We start from the raw sequence: 17,039 nt of genomic DNA, 5'->3' as shown, positions 1-17,039 counted from the left end.
GAAAAACTAATTCAGCAAAACCTAAATCCTGATTCTGACTTTTGTGCGTTTGTGCAGCCGACATAACACAGGGACAGTTTGGTAGAGAGGAAATGGAGAGCGAAAGAAAACAGACATAATAGTTTCACAAATGACCTCAATGACTTCCTTCACAGTGACTCTGGCTCAGCCTGGCACTGTAGAGACCAACAGGCTCACTTACCCATGCTACTGGGCCTCTCACCTTCTCCCAAGCAGCAGTAGAGTGGGGCAACCCCATATCTAGCCCCGGCCCCAGCCCTAGTAATAGTCCCACCCCAAGCCCTAGCCTCAGCCTCAGTCCCAGCCCCAGCCTCGGCCCCAGTCTCAGCCCCGGCCTCGGCCCCGGCCTCGGCCGAGATGGAGGAGCATGTGCTCCAGAGTGCTGCGGAGGGCGATGGAGTCAAGCTGTTCCTGCCGAGCGAGGGTCAGGTCCTTCAGTCAGCACCCCGTCCCTGAACACAGCACACAGGAATCCCCCTTTTCCTCCTAACCCTTCCCCCCCTCCCCCCTCTCCTGCAACACAGTTGCATCCCCACACTCGCCCCCCGCCCCCCACCCCCCACTCTCTCTCAGCTCCAGATCCAAATAAACCTGGTAGCGCTCTCTCTCTCTCTCTCTCTCTCTCTCTCTCTCTCTCTCTCTCTCTCTCTCTCTGTCTCTCTCCCACCGCTCTGCTGTCACTCCCCTCTACAGGACCATTAATCAGGCCGGGCAGATTAGACTTCAAACATAAATAAACCGACCCAGCGGTCTACCCTCTAACCCCCTCCATCCCTCCCTTCCTCTCTTCCCTTCCTCCTCTTCTCCGACACAGATCTGGCCCAGTCCTCCGGTGCCACAGGCCCTTGCAGCCACCACTCAGACCAGGGCGACTGGGCGACAAAGGGAGAGGTGGGCATGTTTGATGACTCGGGCTCATATGATATGATCTGCGTGATTTAAAGGATCACGACAGTCTAATAGGGCTTTAGTGAAATAAACACATTTCCGTTATCTCCCAGTGTGTTGACTCTGAAGGGCTAAACGGCCAGTTGTGTAAATACACAACTGATAACCCTTATCGGTTGGCACTAGAATACCACTCTAGCACTCCGCCTTCATCTAATAACACATATCACTAATGCTGGATTAAAGGATTAAATGTGCAGCTTGAGTGCTTGGAGGAATACGTTTGATACCCTATCCTACAGTTGCTCAGCCTGCAAGGTTTTGGAGGTAAATCTGAAGGCAATACTGCCACCTTCAGGTAGAGGCTGGTACTACCACGGCTCTCTGCAACAGTCTCTCCCGCAGGGGGATAGGGTTGCCAGGTTCTGCTGGCCCAGGCATCCACACACGGCCAGACACAGGCTGTTATTACAGTCCCACTGTATTCCTCAGAGGGCGAGAGAAGGAGAGGAATAGAAGGAGGAGAAGAATAGGAGGAAGAAAGGAAGAGGAGGAGGAGGAGGAGGAGGGAAAAGAAGGAGGTTAGGGAAAGAGGAGGAGGAGGCGTAGTGTTGGAGCAGAGGCCTGAACAAGCTCCCTGGCCAGGCTTGGTCCCGGTCTCGCTCCACTGACTGACAGCCGGCCCGCCGAATGTTTGTGTGTGTCCCTGGGAAACGGGGTGGTGTCACCGCGGCGACGGCTCAGGGCCATCCATCAGTGTCAGGGGCCAAGGCATGTGTGTGTGAGTGTGTGTGTGTGTATGCGAGTGTAAGAGTGTGTGAGTGTGTGTGTTCCCTGCATCCTGGCATGTGTCACTTTCAAGACTAATGGACAGGAAGTACAGGCGGAGAAACAACAACATTTGCAGAATATATATTCAGAAACGTTTAAGGCCCACGCTCTCGTACGATTCTGTTTTCAACAAACCGGGAACTGGCCCATACCCTGATTTATGAGAGTGTTTATGTGAGGGACGCTGCTTGTGGCTGGAGGTTTCCCTCAGACAGGACCCACAGGCTCCAGGAGAACCAGGACACACACACACACACACACACACACACACACACACACTGGGGCTCCATGGGATAATCTGGCTCTGCTTGTTAGGCGACACAAACCTGGGTCCCAAGTTTCCCAAGTCTGCCGAGCTGACTTCCAGCTGCTTAAAAACTCCCTAACCTGTGGAGAAACCGGCCAGCCATTTTGGCTCAACAAACAGAGAGGGAGGAGAGAGCGAGTGCTCCGGTTTTAACCAAGCCCTGACCCTGTCGCTGTGGGCCCTGTGTGCTTCGCTGTGTTCAGAGATGGGGGTTGCTTAACCTCAGCAGCCTGTGACGGTGGCGTCCAGACCTGAACGCCTGCTGATGTTGAGTTTGGTCAGCTCCTCGGCACAGGTGGGGTGAATGCCTACTGTCTCCACCAGCTGTCTGTATGTGGCCCCCCACCTGGACACACACACACACACCACAAAGACCTTTTATTCAGAGACTGACCCCAATCTGTAGAAAGGTAATTACTCTGAAAAGCCCTGATAAAAAAAATATAATAATAATAATAATAATAATCTCTTAGCTCTACAACTGACAATGCACCATACAGAGCACTCATCCAAACACATGAATTTAACATCTGGTCGTAAGTTAGACTATCAGTTTGTTTTCCCCCCAAAGGCATTCCCATCCAGCATTTCAGCTAACCCTTACCACATAAAAAATAAAATCAGATATTTCCTTAGCTGTGTGTAGGAGTGGGAGATTTGCCATATAGGAGAGGGGGGTGGAACTTACTGGAAGCCCATCGAGAATCCTTGTGTGACCTCCCCAGCATTGGGGCCTGTAATGTGCATCCCCAGGATCTTCTGGTCTCCCCCCCGCTCACACACCACCTGCAGGGGAGAGAGGAGCACCGTGACTACCCCCGGCCTCCGGAGGTCTGGCGCCAGCCGGGCGCCTGGCCTGCTGGTAGACTGGGGGGATGGTCGTACCTTAATGTAGCACTGGCTGGCATCTTTCTCAGCCACGGTGAACTCCAGTGGCTTGTAGAAGGCATGGTACACCTGGTGCAAACACACACACACACAAACAAACACACACACACACACACACACACAGCATGAAATAGATAGACTCACACAGGCTCAGCCCACATCTAATTTCTATACAATCAGTACACAATGTTTACATACAACACATTTAGTACCAATGCACTTGTATGAGTGGAGAAGCACCGATGTTAAACAAAAGTGTCTTATCATCCAGCATATTTCTAATATAGTACTAGATCACCAACTAGACACACATAGATGGTGTGTGCGTGTAATTGTGCATTTTTTTTATATTGAGCGAGCTGACACAAGTCTGCCCAGCCGCGCAGCTGGAGGATGCACCTCCACAGGTGTCTCCGATCCGTCATCACCTTGACAACACCTCAATCAGACCTCCCGATGGCCTGTCACTCACACACCGGCCACGCCCCCGTCCCCACAGGGTCCAACCCTGGCCTGGTGCAGGTGTGAGCACACACACACACACACACACAAACCTCGATGGAGTCCTTGCCATGCTTGCTCTCGGCCTCTTCCTCTGACAGACCCACACAGCCGTACTCCAGAGGGGTGAACACTGTGGTGGCAACCTGACAGACAGACGGAGAAACAGACAGGTACACACACACACACACACACACACACACAGACAGACAGACGGAGAGACAGACAGGTACACACACAGACAGACGGAGAGACAGACAGGTACACAGACAGACAGACAGACAGACGGAGAGACAGACAGGTACACAGACAGACAGGCGGAGAGACAGACAGGTACACAGACAGACAGACAGACGGAGAGACAGACAGGTACACAGACAGACAGACGGAGAGACAGACAGACAGACAGACAGACGGACCCAAAGAAATGACAGGAAAAGAGTGAGACTAAATGAAACCCCAAACAACAGGTCATCAATCTGTCATTACGATTGTTTTATTTGTATTGAATTTGGAAAAATGGCCATTGACTGCTGTCGCTACTGACGATCTAGGAGGCCCAGCCATCAACATCCCACAAACTGTAGCCTACACATCAGCCCGCAGCCCAGCACAAACACGTACACCCAAAGTGCCACTGATTTCACTTAGGTTAAAAAGCACGTCTGGACAATCTGTGGGGAGATGAAGGGAAATTCTACCGTGTGTGTGTAGGAGAGTATATGAGATAAAGAGAGAGTGTGTGTGTGTGTGTGTGAGAGAAAGTGTGTTAGTGTGTGTGCTGATGTGAGCACACGTGTTCGCATGTGTGTTGGAGAGAGTGTGTGTGTGTGTGTGAGGTGTGAGAGAGAGAGAGAGAGAGAGAGAGAGAGAGAGAGAGAGAGAGAGAGAGAGAGAGAGAGAGAGAGAGAGAGAGAGAGAGAGAGAGAGAGAGAGAGAGTGAGAGTGTGTGTGTGTGTGAAGGATGACTCACGTTGTCGTAGTTCATGAGCTGAGCGGTCTGGCCGGCCAGTCTGCGAGCCAGTAGTCTTCCTGCCCTGATGGCGGTAGGGGTCAACTCAGGACGACCCTATGAGCAGAGAGCACTGTTAACACACACACACACGTCATCCATGACCACAAACACCTAAGTTAATAAGTAGGAGACTGACTATGTAACATAATAATGACCACACTACAAAACCACCAGAACTTACACTACTGAGGTAATTCTGTCTGTGTTAGTCACTTCTACACACACGCACACACACACACACACACACACAAACACACACATCCAGTCTAACCACAGAGGATATGGTAGGGCTGCAGGGCAGGTCTGAGAGTCTGTCTGAAGTCTTGATTACCACATACATCCTGCTTTCCTCAGGCAGTGTGTGCGTGTGTGTGTGTGAGTGACTGGTATGCACAGTGTACCAGTGCTACTGTAGTACGTGTGTGTGTGAGTATGAAATGGGAATGTGTGTGTGTGTGTGTGTGTATACGTTGTATGTACGAGCGCACGCTTCTGCCGGGCGGTATTTTCAGGTGTTGTGTTTACACATCCGTCCTGCCTGAGTCACCGTCGAACAGCCTCGGCCTCAGGTGTGGCTGAATCAGATGTCCAGGCTTATCGACGGAGCTATCACGCTCGGTGCCCTCCTTTAAAAGCCCCCTCCCCCCCCCCCCTCGCCTGGCAGTGACAGACTGACAGGCGGAGAGGCCTTCAAAGGCCCCCGCGCTCATCTGAGTGTGAGTCAGAGGGCCGGGGAGGCGAGGAGCACTCCAGCTGGCCACGTCAGGGAGACAGCTGATATTTAATACAGCAGCTAGAACTGCTCCGTGCATCTCTGCCAGCCTAACAGAGACAGACAGGCAGGCAGGCACAGACAGGCAGGCAGAGACAGACAGACAGAGAGACAAACAAACCACTTGGCAGCCTTATCCAGGCTACCGTGTGACGGAATATCAGTTGAAGAAACAAACAACAACAACGCCTATCCCGCAGTGCGGTCGAGGCGTTTCCTGGCGTTTCCTGGCGTCTCCGGGGTCCTGTGCGCCCACCTGGCAGATGTCGCCCACGGCGTAGAGGCCGGGCACGGACGTGGCCTCGTCGGAGGCCACCAGGATCTTCCCCGTGTCCTGGTTGAGGCGCACGCCCAGCTCCTCCAGACCCAGCGCCCTGGTCTCCGGAGCCCTGCCTGCAGCCAGAGAGGAGAAAAAACACCCAGGGTCACTATATTACATTACACCCTGAGGAGAGAGAAAGACAGAGATGGAGGGTGGTGGTGGTGGTGGTGGGGGGGGGGGGGGGGGGTCTGGTCAGTGTTCTTGACACATACCGTTTGGCTGGCACGCAACCAGGTTTTTTAAAAGGCACGTTCTGTTACCGTCCCACAAAGAAGAGAAAAAAGAGAGGGAGAGAGAGAGAGAGAGAGAGAGAGAGGGAGAGGGAGAGGGAGAGGAGCTCATCCAGCAATTAGAAAAGAAAACATCTGTTCAGCTGGGGGAGAGAAGTAGAGGGAGAAAGGGAGGCAGGGAGGGAGAGAGAGGGAGAGAGGGAAACGGAGGCAGGGAGGGAGAGAGAGAGGGAAACAGGGAGGCAGGGAGGGAGAGAGGGAGGGAGAGAGAGGGAAACAGGGAGGCAGGGAGGGAGAGAGAGGGAGGGAGAGAGGGAAACAGGGAGGCAGGGAGGGAAACAGGGAGGGAGAGAGAGGGAGAGAGAGAGGGAAACAGGGAGGCAGGGAGAGAGGGAAACAGGGAGGCAGGGAGAGAGGGAAACAGGGAGGCAGGGAGGGAGATAGAGGGATAGAGAGAGGGAAACAGGGAGGCAGGGAGAGAGGGAGGGAGGCAGGGAGAGAGGGAAACAGGGAGGCAGGGAGGGAGAGAGAGAGGGAAACAGGGAGGCAGGGAGAGAGGGAGGGAGGGAGAGAGGGAAACAGGGAGGCAGGGAGGGAGAGAGAGAGGGAAACAGGGAGGCAGGGAGAGGGAGGGAGAGAGGGAAACAGGGAGGCAGGGAGGGAGAGAGAGGGAGAGAGAGAGGGAAACAGGGAGAGGGAGGGAGGGAAACAGGGAGGCAGGGAGAGGGAGGGAGAGAGGGAAACAGGGAGGCAGGGAGAGAGAGAGGGAGAGAGAGAGGGAGGGGGTGGAGGTTTGTCTTTAGGAGGAGTGAATAATAAGGCAGGCAGGGATAAGCATCCCATCAACCACCTGGGGCCCCGAGATGTCACTTCTGCCACTTCCTGCTCCGCAGACGACGGATGCTGTCGACACCCGCCCCTCTCCCCTCCCTCGTCTTCATAGTGATAAGGAGTGCCTTCTGCTGCCTTGGCAACCCATCTACTCCTCCACCACTCCTCCTTCCACCCTCCGCTCCTCCTCTCCTCAACCTCCTTCCACTCCTCTCCACCACCCTCCTGCGCTCCTCCCCTCGGCTCAGCTCTCCCTGCCTGGGTAACATAATAAACACTGCCGCCTCCTCTCCACAGGACCCAGAGGGATCCACGTAGATGCTATCATACAACAAGAATAACAACCCCCCCCCCCCCCCTCCCCCACACACACACCATCCCCACCCCTCCAAGACCCCTTTCCTGGCTGGAGCCAGGGAACAACTTCCTCTGTTTCCCCTCTCCCCCCTCAACCCCCCCCCCCCCCCCCCCCCACACACACACACACACACACACACACACACACTACAGCCAGACCTGGAGGGCCGGTGGACCTGCCCATTACTGCAGCATGGGTGGTAGGGAGCGGGAAGAAGGGGGGGGGGGGGGGGGGGAGAGAGAGAGAAAGAACGACAGAGAGAGAACCAAAGAGCGAGAGAGAGATGGGTGAGAGACAATAGAGTAGAGGATGGGGCAAGAAAGCGGGAGGGCGCGGAGCAGAAAAGAGAGGTCGAGGAAAAACGAGGTGAGAATACGAGAGGCTGAACGAGGGGGAGAAAGCAAGAGGGAGTCACAGAGAGAGAGGGACCCGTCGTATGGAGAGGCTCAGAGAGGAGGGGGGGGGGGGGTAGGGAGGTCAAACGAGAGGGAGAGGTAGATTACCAGAGCTCCCCCCTGAGAGCTGCTCTGGCAGGGCCCACGCTCGCTCATACAGGCCCCACTGTTCTGGAGGGCAGGCCCCGGGCCTCTGTCCCCTCTCAGACGGCCCTCCCAGATACCATCTGACCCGCTCTCCTCTGGATATGCACGAGGCAACGTCACCCTGTCCCAAACCACAGCGAAGGAAATGTTTTTCCAAAAGCGAGAATGAACTCCTTCCATCGGCGACCTCTGATGTCGCTGACCCCTGACCCGCCTATCCCACAACAACACAGCTCTGTTGTAGCAACCAGAACCGACACAGATCTCTCTCTCTCCCTTCCTTCTGCTTCTCTCTCCTTAGCCTCGCTCCTGGCTGATGTCTCTCTCTCTCCATCACTATTTCCCTCTCTCCCGGACCTTTTTCTTTCGCTGCCTTTCTCTGTCTTTCCCACCTCCATCTGGCTAACGCTCTCTCTCTCCCGTGTACAGTCTACAGCAGTGTCGCCCAGCCTTTTCCTGCCCTCTTTCTGCCTCTGGGCTGGGGGACTGGGCTATTAGACTTGGCTATGGGACCGGGGGGCTGGGCTGGGGGGCTGGGCTGGGGATCTGGGGGAGTGCCAGGGTGCCCATTGTGTGTTGAGGACACAACAACAGAGGGCAGCTGATAAGAGGTCTGGTCGAGGCTGGAGTCGCACACAGTGCTGTGGCCCTGATAGGCCGCTTCACAAAGCTCGCCGTGGCGTGAGGAGGAAGTGTCCTGGCCAGCCGGCCAATTAGCCACAACATGCACTCTGGCACGACTTGAAATGAGACGGGTGGCCCTTATCAGATCGATCCCAAATGAGCAAAGACAAAAGGCTGTAAGGTGGTGAGCGGAGTGTTTTGGAAATAGATTATTATTATTTTCAGTTCCCCCGAAAATGGCTTGTCATTCAGGGCTTGTTCCATTTCCTGTCTGAAGGGGAAGATGACTTAATGAGGTTCTTTATTCTGGCTCTGCGGAAGTGACTGTGCGTGAGGGAAAGAGAGGGAGGGGGGGGAGGGAAGAAAGAGAGAGAGGGAAATAGAGATGGAGAGTGAGAGGGAAAAGAGAGAGAGAGATAGAGAGAAAGGACAAGTGAGGGAGTGGGGGCCAGAGAGAGGGAGGGTGAGCGAGAGTGAGAGAAAGCAAGACATGCCGGGAAACATCCAGAAAAACTTGGTGCCATATCCCTGCACCTGAGTGCACCCCCCCTTTTACCCCAAACCTCACTGGACAGAGAGAGGACTACAAGGTCCACCAGAAGAGGAAATGTGTTGTTTCCTGGTTTGTCCTTGAGCCACCTGGCCTGGGGGGGGGGGGCAGGAAGGGCCATAGGAAGGGTGGAGGGGGGGCCAGGCAGGGCAAGGATGTACAGTACTAGGTCCCTGATGGCCAGCTAGCGGCCTCACAGACGCCCCTGGCCTTTTACATCTCCTCCGAGGCCAGGGGGCAGGGCCGACCTCTAGTGTAAGGTCACGGAGCAGGAAATGGTCGTCTACACCACAGAGCACTCACAGATGTTCCACTTCAAAAGGAAAACCCCTTCAGTCAAGACTCTAACCTGTAGGACTGTCACACACGTTACCATGGAGAGGACTAATATAATCGAACATCCTGCTAACATGCTCTACTGCTATTAATATCCTCAATTATAATTGAGAATCATTACTTACAGAGTAACAAAATACTAAAACTTCCTATGTTGAGTTAAACGTCTATGGTTAATATTCCCGCACGGCTAAAATATCGACTAATCAATCCTGGTCTTGGTTCTGACAAATCCAACAAAGAGACCAGGCTAATTGCGGGGTGTCGTTGCTCTTTAACATGTAAGTTGCAGAGTGATAAACTACCCAGGGGCCACACTGGTGCCCAGGAGCTTAAAAGTGCGAGACGTGCAAATAACCCTCGCCGCCGGTCGCACGCTATGACACGCTAGGACGCCACCGGCACAGCTGCCACGACGACAAGGCGTGGACGCGACGAGGGACGAGCGACGACCTCCCCTCGGAGGTCAGGGCCACCCGGGTCCTTGTCACACGCACAGCCGCACGAGGGGGCACAGATGGGGGCACACGCACCAGGGCTGGCAGTACCCAGACACGCGGCTGTGGGGAGCCCGGAGAGGCGTGGAGAGACCGGCTTTAAGGAAGCGAATCCCTGGGAGACGTGAGCGATGAGAGAGCGGGAGGATGTTCCCTCCATTGTTGCTGGAATGATAGATATATCATAACAGTGGAATAGAGAAGAGAGGGATGGCCAAGAGGAGGTATAGTGGGAGTGGAGGGGGAGGGGAGTGATGGGACAGGCAAGGCCAGGGAATGGCAGACAGGGATGGGGGTGACAGATGGGCAGGGCTGGCTGGTTTCCGCAGGGCTGGCACGGAGGGGGCAGGAAAGGCCCAGGGCGGGAGAACAAAGGGGGGAATGTGGCGACCCTGTGCCTGGGCACATCCTGCCCTTGGCTGGGGGGAGAGAGAGAGTGATTAACGTCTCCCCTGGTGGTTCCATCCCTCACATTTTATTACCTTGTTTATGGGCTTGATACCTAGGTGATCTGCTGACTCGGCACTCTGGGGTGGACGACAATGAAACTCTGGGCTGGGGAGGAAAGCCTGGTTCAACTAATATCTGCTAATACCGGGTCACATCGGGCCCAAGAACTCTTTTTAAAATTAAGGAAATCATACTGAATCAACAGAAAATGGACTTTAGTTTTGTTGAGGTTGAACCACCCATGATGGTGTTCGAATTCTCAGACACAGAAGTGCGTTCCCACACACTCTCTTTTCTCCCCAGACACCACACACATACTACACACACCTACGGCCCACAGAACAGACTGGAAGGTGTCCACCTGGTCCTGGCCTGTCCCTGTGTCGGTCCAGGTCACCTGCAGCTCTCCCGAGCCCAGCCGCTCCACCCTCCTGGGGACAGACCTCCAGCAGAACTTGGTGCCGTGGTCCCGCATGTGGTCCGTCACCAGGCCCGCCATTTGCTGCCACACACAAGAGGATACACGGTCTGATGTCTGATTTCGAAACACCACAGCCTTGAGGCTAGCTGTGACACAGGCACAGGCATGTAGAAGCCAGGTTGGCAGGTTGAGACTGGTTGGTTCAGGCTGTCAGCCTGGACAGAGAGTAAGAGAGGGAGGGGAGAGACAGAGAGAGGGAGGGAGGGATGGAAAGAGAAAGAGGGAAAGAGACAGTGAGGGAGAGAGAGCTAGAGAGAGCTAGAGAGCGAGAGAGCGAGAGAGCGAGAGAGAGAGAGAGAGAGAGAGAGAGAGAGAGAGAGAGAGAGAGTAGGAGTCTGGCTGTAGAGTAGAAGCAAGGCTGTTCAGAGTGTAAACTAACCAGCCCTGCCTCAGCGTACCTGGGGAGACCCAGACCAGCATGCCTGCCAGGCACCTGTCAGCCCCCACCCCGGGCCCTGACCTCGGGGCCCGGGCTCGCTGGGAAATGCACTACTCATATTATTCCTAAGAATGTGGCCGTGGCGGCGCAGTTACCTGATCGAACCCCCGGAGGGCGATGCTGCGGACCAGGACGGTGGTGTCCAGTCCCAGGCCTGTCAGAAACCCTGCACACTCCAGAGCCACATCTTCACAACAGGAGGTAAAGGAAAACCCAGGCCTTCACACCACAACACATTTCTAACAAATACGTCCTTCACAGACAATAAAATAAAAATTAAAAGTCAAAAGGGGGACTCACAGGGGTATAACTTTACAAGGCACCACGGTAGTGATTGAACTCAGTCACAAGGTGATTCGATTCAAATGAACTGACTTGGTAATCAATTGATTCATAGACAACGCAATACATGTAAAGGGGTTATTACAGAGTTTGAGTCACCAAACTAGTGATTCGTTCACAAGCCGAGGTCCTATGACAGGCGGGTGAAAGGATACAACTGGCACCAACTACAAGTCTGGAAACAGAAAAAGAGATACGGCATTATTCATTATTGGCTTCCTTTAAGATATGTCTTACATACATTTCTTAGCTTTAACAATATGCATGACTGATTAGCCTATAGCAATTCATCCCAGACAGAGGCCACAATTAACCCTGAACATGGGAAGTAAAGCGAGTGTTGAAAATGTGTGTGTGTGTGTGTGGTCGAGGTGAATCACACCTCTAATCCCAGCCTTGACATCCATGACGGCGAGGAGAGCTAACGGCTAGCATTTAGGCTAATCCCCGTGGATAGGGCGTACCATGTTCAGGGCTCAGTCCATACATCGCCCTGCTGAGTGATGCCCTACCCCCACAGGGAGGGCCCCCCTCACCCCCCTGAAGGCTCCCACAGCCAGGGCCTGACAGCCCTGTAAGCCCCCTCCCCACCCACCACTCCTCCTTAACCCACCCCCTCGGGCCAGCGTGAAGCACTAACAGAGGGCCCTCTGCTCCCCGTGTCCACCTAACAGACAGCTGCACTTAGTGGCCATCGTGAGGTGGCTTTCGGAGGGATTAGGGATGGGAGCTTCCCGATTCCTCTCCTTCCTCTGGGTCCTCGCGCCTGGGCTATACGTTTCAGTCGGTTGCCTTTCTCTGTTCTCTCTCACGGCCCAGAGTGCAGTGGGGGAGCATGGGGAATGTCTCCAGCCTTCACTGGTGGAAAGTACCATTTTCCGTCCTCATTGGCCCCCACTGTCTTCACAGAGACAGAGACAAGGTAATAATGTATTCTGAAGCCGCAGGCGGGATTTGAACCTGCGCTCAAACGCTCTCATGAGTTACACCCATCCCATCCCCATACCACTGTACCATGTAAAAGAATGACACGGGAGAGTCCTTGTTGAGTCAGACCATGGCAGTACTTATGAAAAGGACTGGATACTTCTAGGGGAGTGGACACACTGATTACATATCAGTCCTGAACTCCTGCCTGAGCTTGGTAGGTTGCAGAAACAGGCTTTGGTACTGTTTTATCTTCGAGGGACCTTGAGCAGTCATTTCAGCCCGTGTAGACCAGCGATAGAGGATGTGTGAACCAGGTACCTCCTTCGTGTCTGTCTGGGAGTCAAAGCCCATGGCAACATAAAGAGGACACCTCAGAAAGGAGAGAGCATCATGGACAGAATGCTTGACCCAGCTCCGACCGGAGGCTTGGAGTCCTTGAATGACATGTTGTTGTTGTCTGGCCGTCTGCGTGGCAACACATCCTCCACTATCTCCTACACGCGCGGTTGTTCTTCGGCGCTGGCACGCGCTCACTCCGTGAGCCGTCTCGTTGCCGTGGTGATGGCAGCCTCGGTCTTGCCCGTGGCCCCCGGGTGTGTGTGTGTGTGAGAGTGTAACTCAGGTGTGTGTGTGTGTGTGTGTAACTCAGGTGTGTGTGTGTGTGTGTGTGTGTGTGTAACTCAGGTGTGTGTGTGTGTGTGTGTGTAACTCAGGTGTGTGTGTCTGTGTGTGAGTGTGTAACTCAGGTGTGTGTGTGTGTAACTCAGGTGTGTGTGTGTGTGTGTGTAACTCAGGTGTGTGTGTCTGTGTGTGTGTGTGTGTGTAACTCAGGTGTGTGTGTGTGTAACTCAGGTGTGTGTGTCTGTGTGTGAGTGTGTAACTCAGGTGTGTGTGTCTGTGTGTGTGTGTGTGTGTGTGTAACTCAGGTGTGTGTGTGTGTAACTCAGGTGTGTGTGTGTGTAACTCAGGTGTGTGTGTGTGTAACTCAGGTGTGTGTGTAACTCAGGTGTGTGTGTGTAACTCAGGTGTGTGCAGGCTCCTGGCCCCTGCTAGACACACGTTTCTCACCTGGGATCGTCGTCGACAACCTCCGCCTGTCAGCCTCCACAGCACCTCACACACACACACACCTGCAGTGCTGACAGCTCCCCGGCACAACAACAATGCCAAACAGAAGCACCCTGCCAGGGATCCACTGAGGAGGAGGAGAGCTAGCTGCTGGCTAACACCAGCGCTAATGACATCCTCTGCCAGCCTCGGGGCAGGAAGAGAGGCACACTTCCAGCACCTCTCACATGAAAGGGCTTCCTAGACTCAAGTGCTCCTTGAGTGGATAATTCAGAGTTCCCTGCAAAGCATTTTGGGTGCATTCTGGTGCGTGTGTTTGTGACTGTTTCAGAACGCCCTGTCACAAAGGAATCTGCAGAGGGCTCGACATGGGACGGCGAATGAATGCATATCGCCACCAAGTGGTGAAAAGACCAAAGAGCAGCTTTACGCAAGTGAGTTAGGTTTAGCGACAATTTGGGAAAGGTAAATCAAATGTTGTGTGAGCGTGTGTGGTGTGTGCGTATGTGTGTGGTGTGTGCGCACGTGAGTGTATGGTGTGTCTGTGTGGTGTGTAGGTGTGTGTGTGTGTATGTAAGAGCGGGCTTCTCACGTCTTTCCAGGGGACTCGTTCAGCCAGAAGATATCGTCGCTGGTCATGCCATGCTCGACTGCCCCAGGGACCTGAAACAGTTCATATCATCATCATCATCATTGAATCTAAAGGGGGTGCTAAAGGTCAGCTCTGCTGGGCTTTAGCAGAGAGGGTCGTTGGCTGTGTGAAGCCGTTATCAGCAGTGAGCCAGAGCCTGCGCTGTACTACAGGGAGGCTGGAGAGACGGCAGCCTGGGAGGATCAGCCAGGCGTCCTCTCCCACTGACCTGTCTACCCTGCAAGGCCACTACACAGACAGGAGCCAGGGCAGGCAGGGAGGGAGGGAGAGAAGGAGGGCGGGGGTGTAGGGTGTAGGGAGGAAGAGAGACAGAAAGAGGGAGGGAAAAAAGAGAAAGAAGAAGGAAGAGGGAGGGAGGAAGACAGAAGGTGAAAAGAGAAAGAGGGAGGCAGCGTGGAGGCCAACACACTCACATGTGTGGGGTACTTTGGCCTTCCGCCAGTTGCAATCACAATGTTCCTAGCGGTGAGGATCGTCTGTGAGACGGTGGAGTGGGAGGGGACCCCAGCGGGTTCATCCAGGACACAAGGCCAAGACACAGAAGCATTAGTGTCAACGTTCATGTCCATTCAAAACACAGGAAGGACACAAAGACAGTTATTTTGCCGTTGCTAATGTGGCTTACCTCCTTTCCCGCTCTGGTCAACCCGCTGACGGTATGATCGTCCACCAAGCGCCCCTTAAGGTTCAGATACTTCACTTTCCTGCGGGGCACAGACAACACGTCTGAGTCGCTGCCGCGACGCTGTCAGGACCCCCTTCCTCATCTCCTGGCCGCACCGGGGTTCGAACTCGGGTACTCCTGCCCCTCGCACGCAACAACCGCCTTAAACAGTGCTTCAGTCAGCTACACTACCCAAGAGCTAGCTTTGCTATGGCGCGGCAGGGCGGTATTTATGCTGTGGGGTGAGTTGAACGAATTCAACTCAGTTAAACTTTCAAGATCTTCACTCAAAGGCAGATTTTTGGCCAAGGGCAGTAAAGAAGTACAAGGCAGGCCCATTGGAGCGCTGAAGGGTTGTCAAGTGCTGGATTTAGATGTGAGAAATCCTATTGCACAACCAGCACATCTGTTAAGGGAGTGCGGGCACACACGCACAGGTCAACACCTGTTTGTCCTCAGGGAATTCATTCAGCATGCTATCCTCGATTTTTTTATACCTCACTTGACAATTGATTTTGTCTTCAACTGGCCCTTTACGACATCCACTTAGTTATGATAGATAAAAGAGTCACTTACTTGTCTTGTAGCTGGACACGGTGGCCCCAGTTAAGAGACCTGATATAGTTCTGCACAGCCTCTGCCATGGTAGGCCTAGTAAAACAGACACACACATACAAGTTTGTAGGCTATTGCTATTCTTGTGAGGACTCAATTCTCAAGAGATCATGAAATAAAGCACTTCTAAAAGTACTGTCCTGTAGTATTATTCAATGAACTAGACTAGACTACTTCAGACACCCAGATGCTAAATCACCTTGAAAAGAGTTTTTCAAGCAGGACCACTGAGAACCACTAGATGGTATCGTTCAGTCAAAACACTTAAGCTCACAAGCTCAAAATCAGTCGACAACATTTTCCTTGTGTCCTCATCTCGAGTCTTACCAGTCATGTGAAACAGGGCCTGGGATTTGCCAGCCGTACTTCTTGGCGTCCTCTACAGCTGACCCCAACAGAGCTGTCTGATGCATGAGCTTCTTGGGAATGCAGCCCACATTGACACACGTACCACCAAGGCCCCACTTACTGCCTGGATAGGATACATTAACACATACCACCTTTTGAGTACATCAGTTTAAACGCTTATACATTGTATTGTTTTAATCAGAAACAGTTTGTTTTTTAGTCCTCTGTTATACAGGTAAGTTGGCTTTAGAGAGATCTCCTACCTTTAACAGATGGCTCCACATAGTCCAAAACAGCAACTTTTTGTCCCAACTGAGCAGCTGTAAAGATATGAATAAGGTACCAGTGAATAAGGTACCAGTGCCATAAACTAAACAAGGCTACGTATGCAGACGGTTCACCTCTACAAGCAACTGCCCAATATAACAAGTCGAGGGAACTTCAGACTAAAGCCATTACTGTTGAGGCTTGCTAAAGGTTAAAAACTCACCTTCCTTGGAGCACGCTAGACCCCCAGACCCACCGCCAATAACAACGAGGTCATAGTCAAATTTCCCTAGGTGAAGAAACACACATACCGTAAACCGTAAAAAGCAGACCTAGCAATTATGTTTAACGTTAAACAAAAAGTACGATTAGATTTGAGCTTTTTTGGTCTATATCAATGCACGAGCTAGCTAGACAACGCAAGGGTTCCAACACATAATGCAACTGTTCTCCAGTTCAAGTCTCTCCTTCAGCAGGTAGCGAAACACTATCAGGATGACAGCTGCGCCAAGGCCAGTAATGTCACAGCTTGGACCGTAATTCATATAGTTCATGCTATGTGGGTCTTGTGTGTGCCTGCAATGATCAGATAAGTAGCACGATACCTGTTAAGTTTCTTGTTATAATTTGAAAGTAAGTATTGCGTTTCCATCGGTGCCTGCCCCTACAGAAGGCTGCCATGTTGTTATTACGAAAGGACCTTGACTGAGTTCTTACGTGTCCTGCGATGTGCCTGATAAAAAAAAAAGTATTTTTGGTATTGGGAATATGCTACCCTTATTATTTTCTAATGTAATCAATATTTAAACAGTATGATTTTGACTTTTTATTGCCAATCGAAACACATTTGCACTAACATCATTTGCTGGATGAGATACTGATGCAACACTGTCAAACTTTGAAGTATGATTGAACTTCAAACTGATGTGAATGGACAGCGACACATTTGATAAATTGCTCAATATTACGGTTTGACGTAGGGGTGGGCGGATCGATCTAACGTATTGATAGTATCGATACCAACGTTGGTATCAGTAGGCTATTGATCGATACTCGCGTGATGAGATCGATACTTAAGTTTCAATTTATCTTCTCTACATTCAGTACAACTCCCTTAATGGTTGTACAAACACCGGTGCTCTCACTTCGCTTAAGCTCACTTTGCTCCTACCCCACCTCCCCTGCTATGATGTGAGTTGTTGCTGATGTCGTGACAAGGCACTATCCCCGCCAGGATTTGCATCCCCTGGCCGCGGGAGCGCGCGTGCAC

General features: G+C 52.7%; 1 protein-coding gene across 1 annotated transcript; it reads right to left on the bottom strand.

Annotated features, from left to right (window-relative positions):
• Positions 1–647: 647 nt before the first annotated feature.
• Positions 648–16,479, bottom strand: txnrd2.2 (thioredoxin reductase 2, tandem duplicate 2). The gene is made up of 17 exons (XM_062451470.1): positions 16,375–16,479; positions 15,993–16,058; positions 15,766–15,822; positions 15,482–15,626; positions 15,116–15,190; positions 14,501–14,579; positions 14,289–14,351; positions 13,816–13,886; positions 11,381–11,400; positions 10,979–11,070; positions 10,291–10,465; positions 5,480–5,616; positions 4,410–4,505; positions 3,490–3,582; positions 2,933–3,004; positions 2,736–2,833; positions 648–2,393 (listed from the first exon to the last, which is right to left on the bottom strand). The coding sequence occupies exons 1-17, from the start codon at positions 16,448–16,450 to the stop codon at positions 2,270–2,272; spliced, it is 1,539 nt and encodes a 512-aa protein (XP_062307454.1). The 5' UTR covers positions 16,451–16,479; the 3' UTR covers positions 648–2,269.
• Positions 16,480–17,039: the final 560 nt, after the last annotated feature.

This window comes from Osmerus eperlanus, chromosome 25 (assembly GCF_963692335.1).
Source record: "Osmerus eperlanus chromosome 25, fOsmEpe2.1, whole genome shotgun sequence".
In the NCBI taxonomy this organism is placed as follows: Eukaryota; Metazoa; Chordata; class Actinopteri; order Osmeriformes; family Osmeridae; genus Osmerus; species Osmerus eperlanus.
This window is presented reverse-complemented; position numbering and strand designations above follow the sequence as displayed.

What these genes read in the sequence shown, in the direction of transcription:
- txnrd2.2 (XM_062451470.1), bottom strand. Translation starts at nt 16,450, where the DNA reads ATGGCAGCCTTCTGTAGGGGCAGGCACCGATGGAAACGCAATACTTAC. An exon ending in TGACCAGAGCGGGAAAGGAG is followed by an intron (nt 14,352 to 14,500) that starts GTAAGCCACATT and finishes ACCGTCTCACAG; the next exon opens with ACGATCCTCACCGCTAGGAA. An exon ending in CCGTGGGCGACATCTGCCAG is followed by an intron (nt 4,506 to 5,479) that starts GTGGGCGCACAG and finishes CTCTGCTCATAG; the next exon opens with GGTCGTCCTGAGTTGACCCC.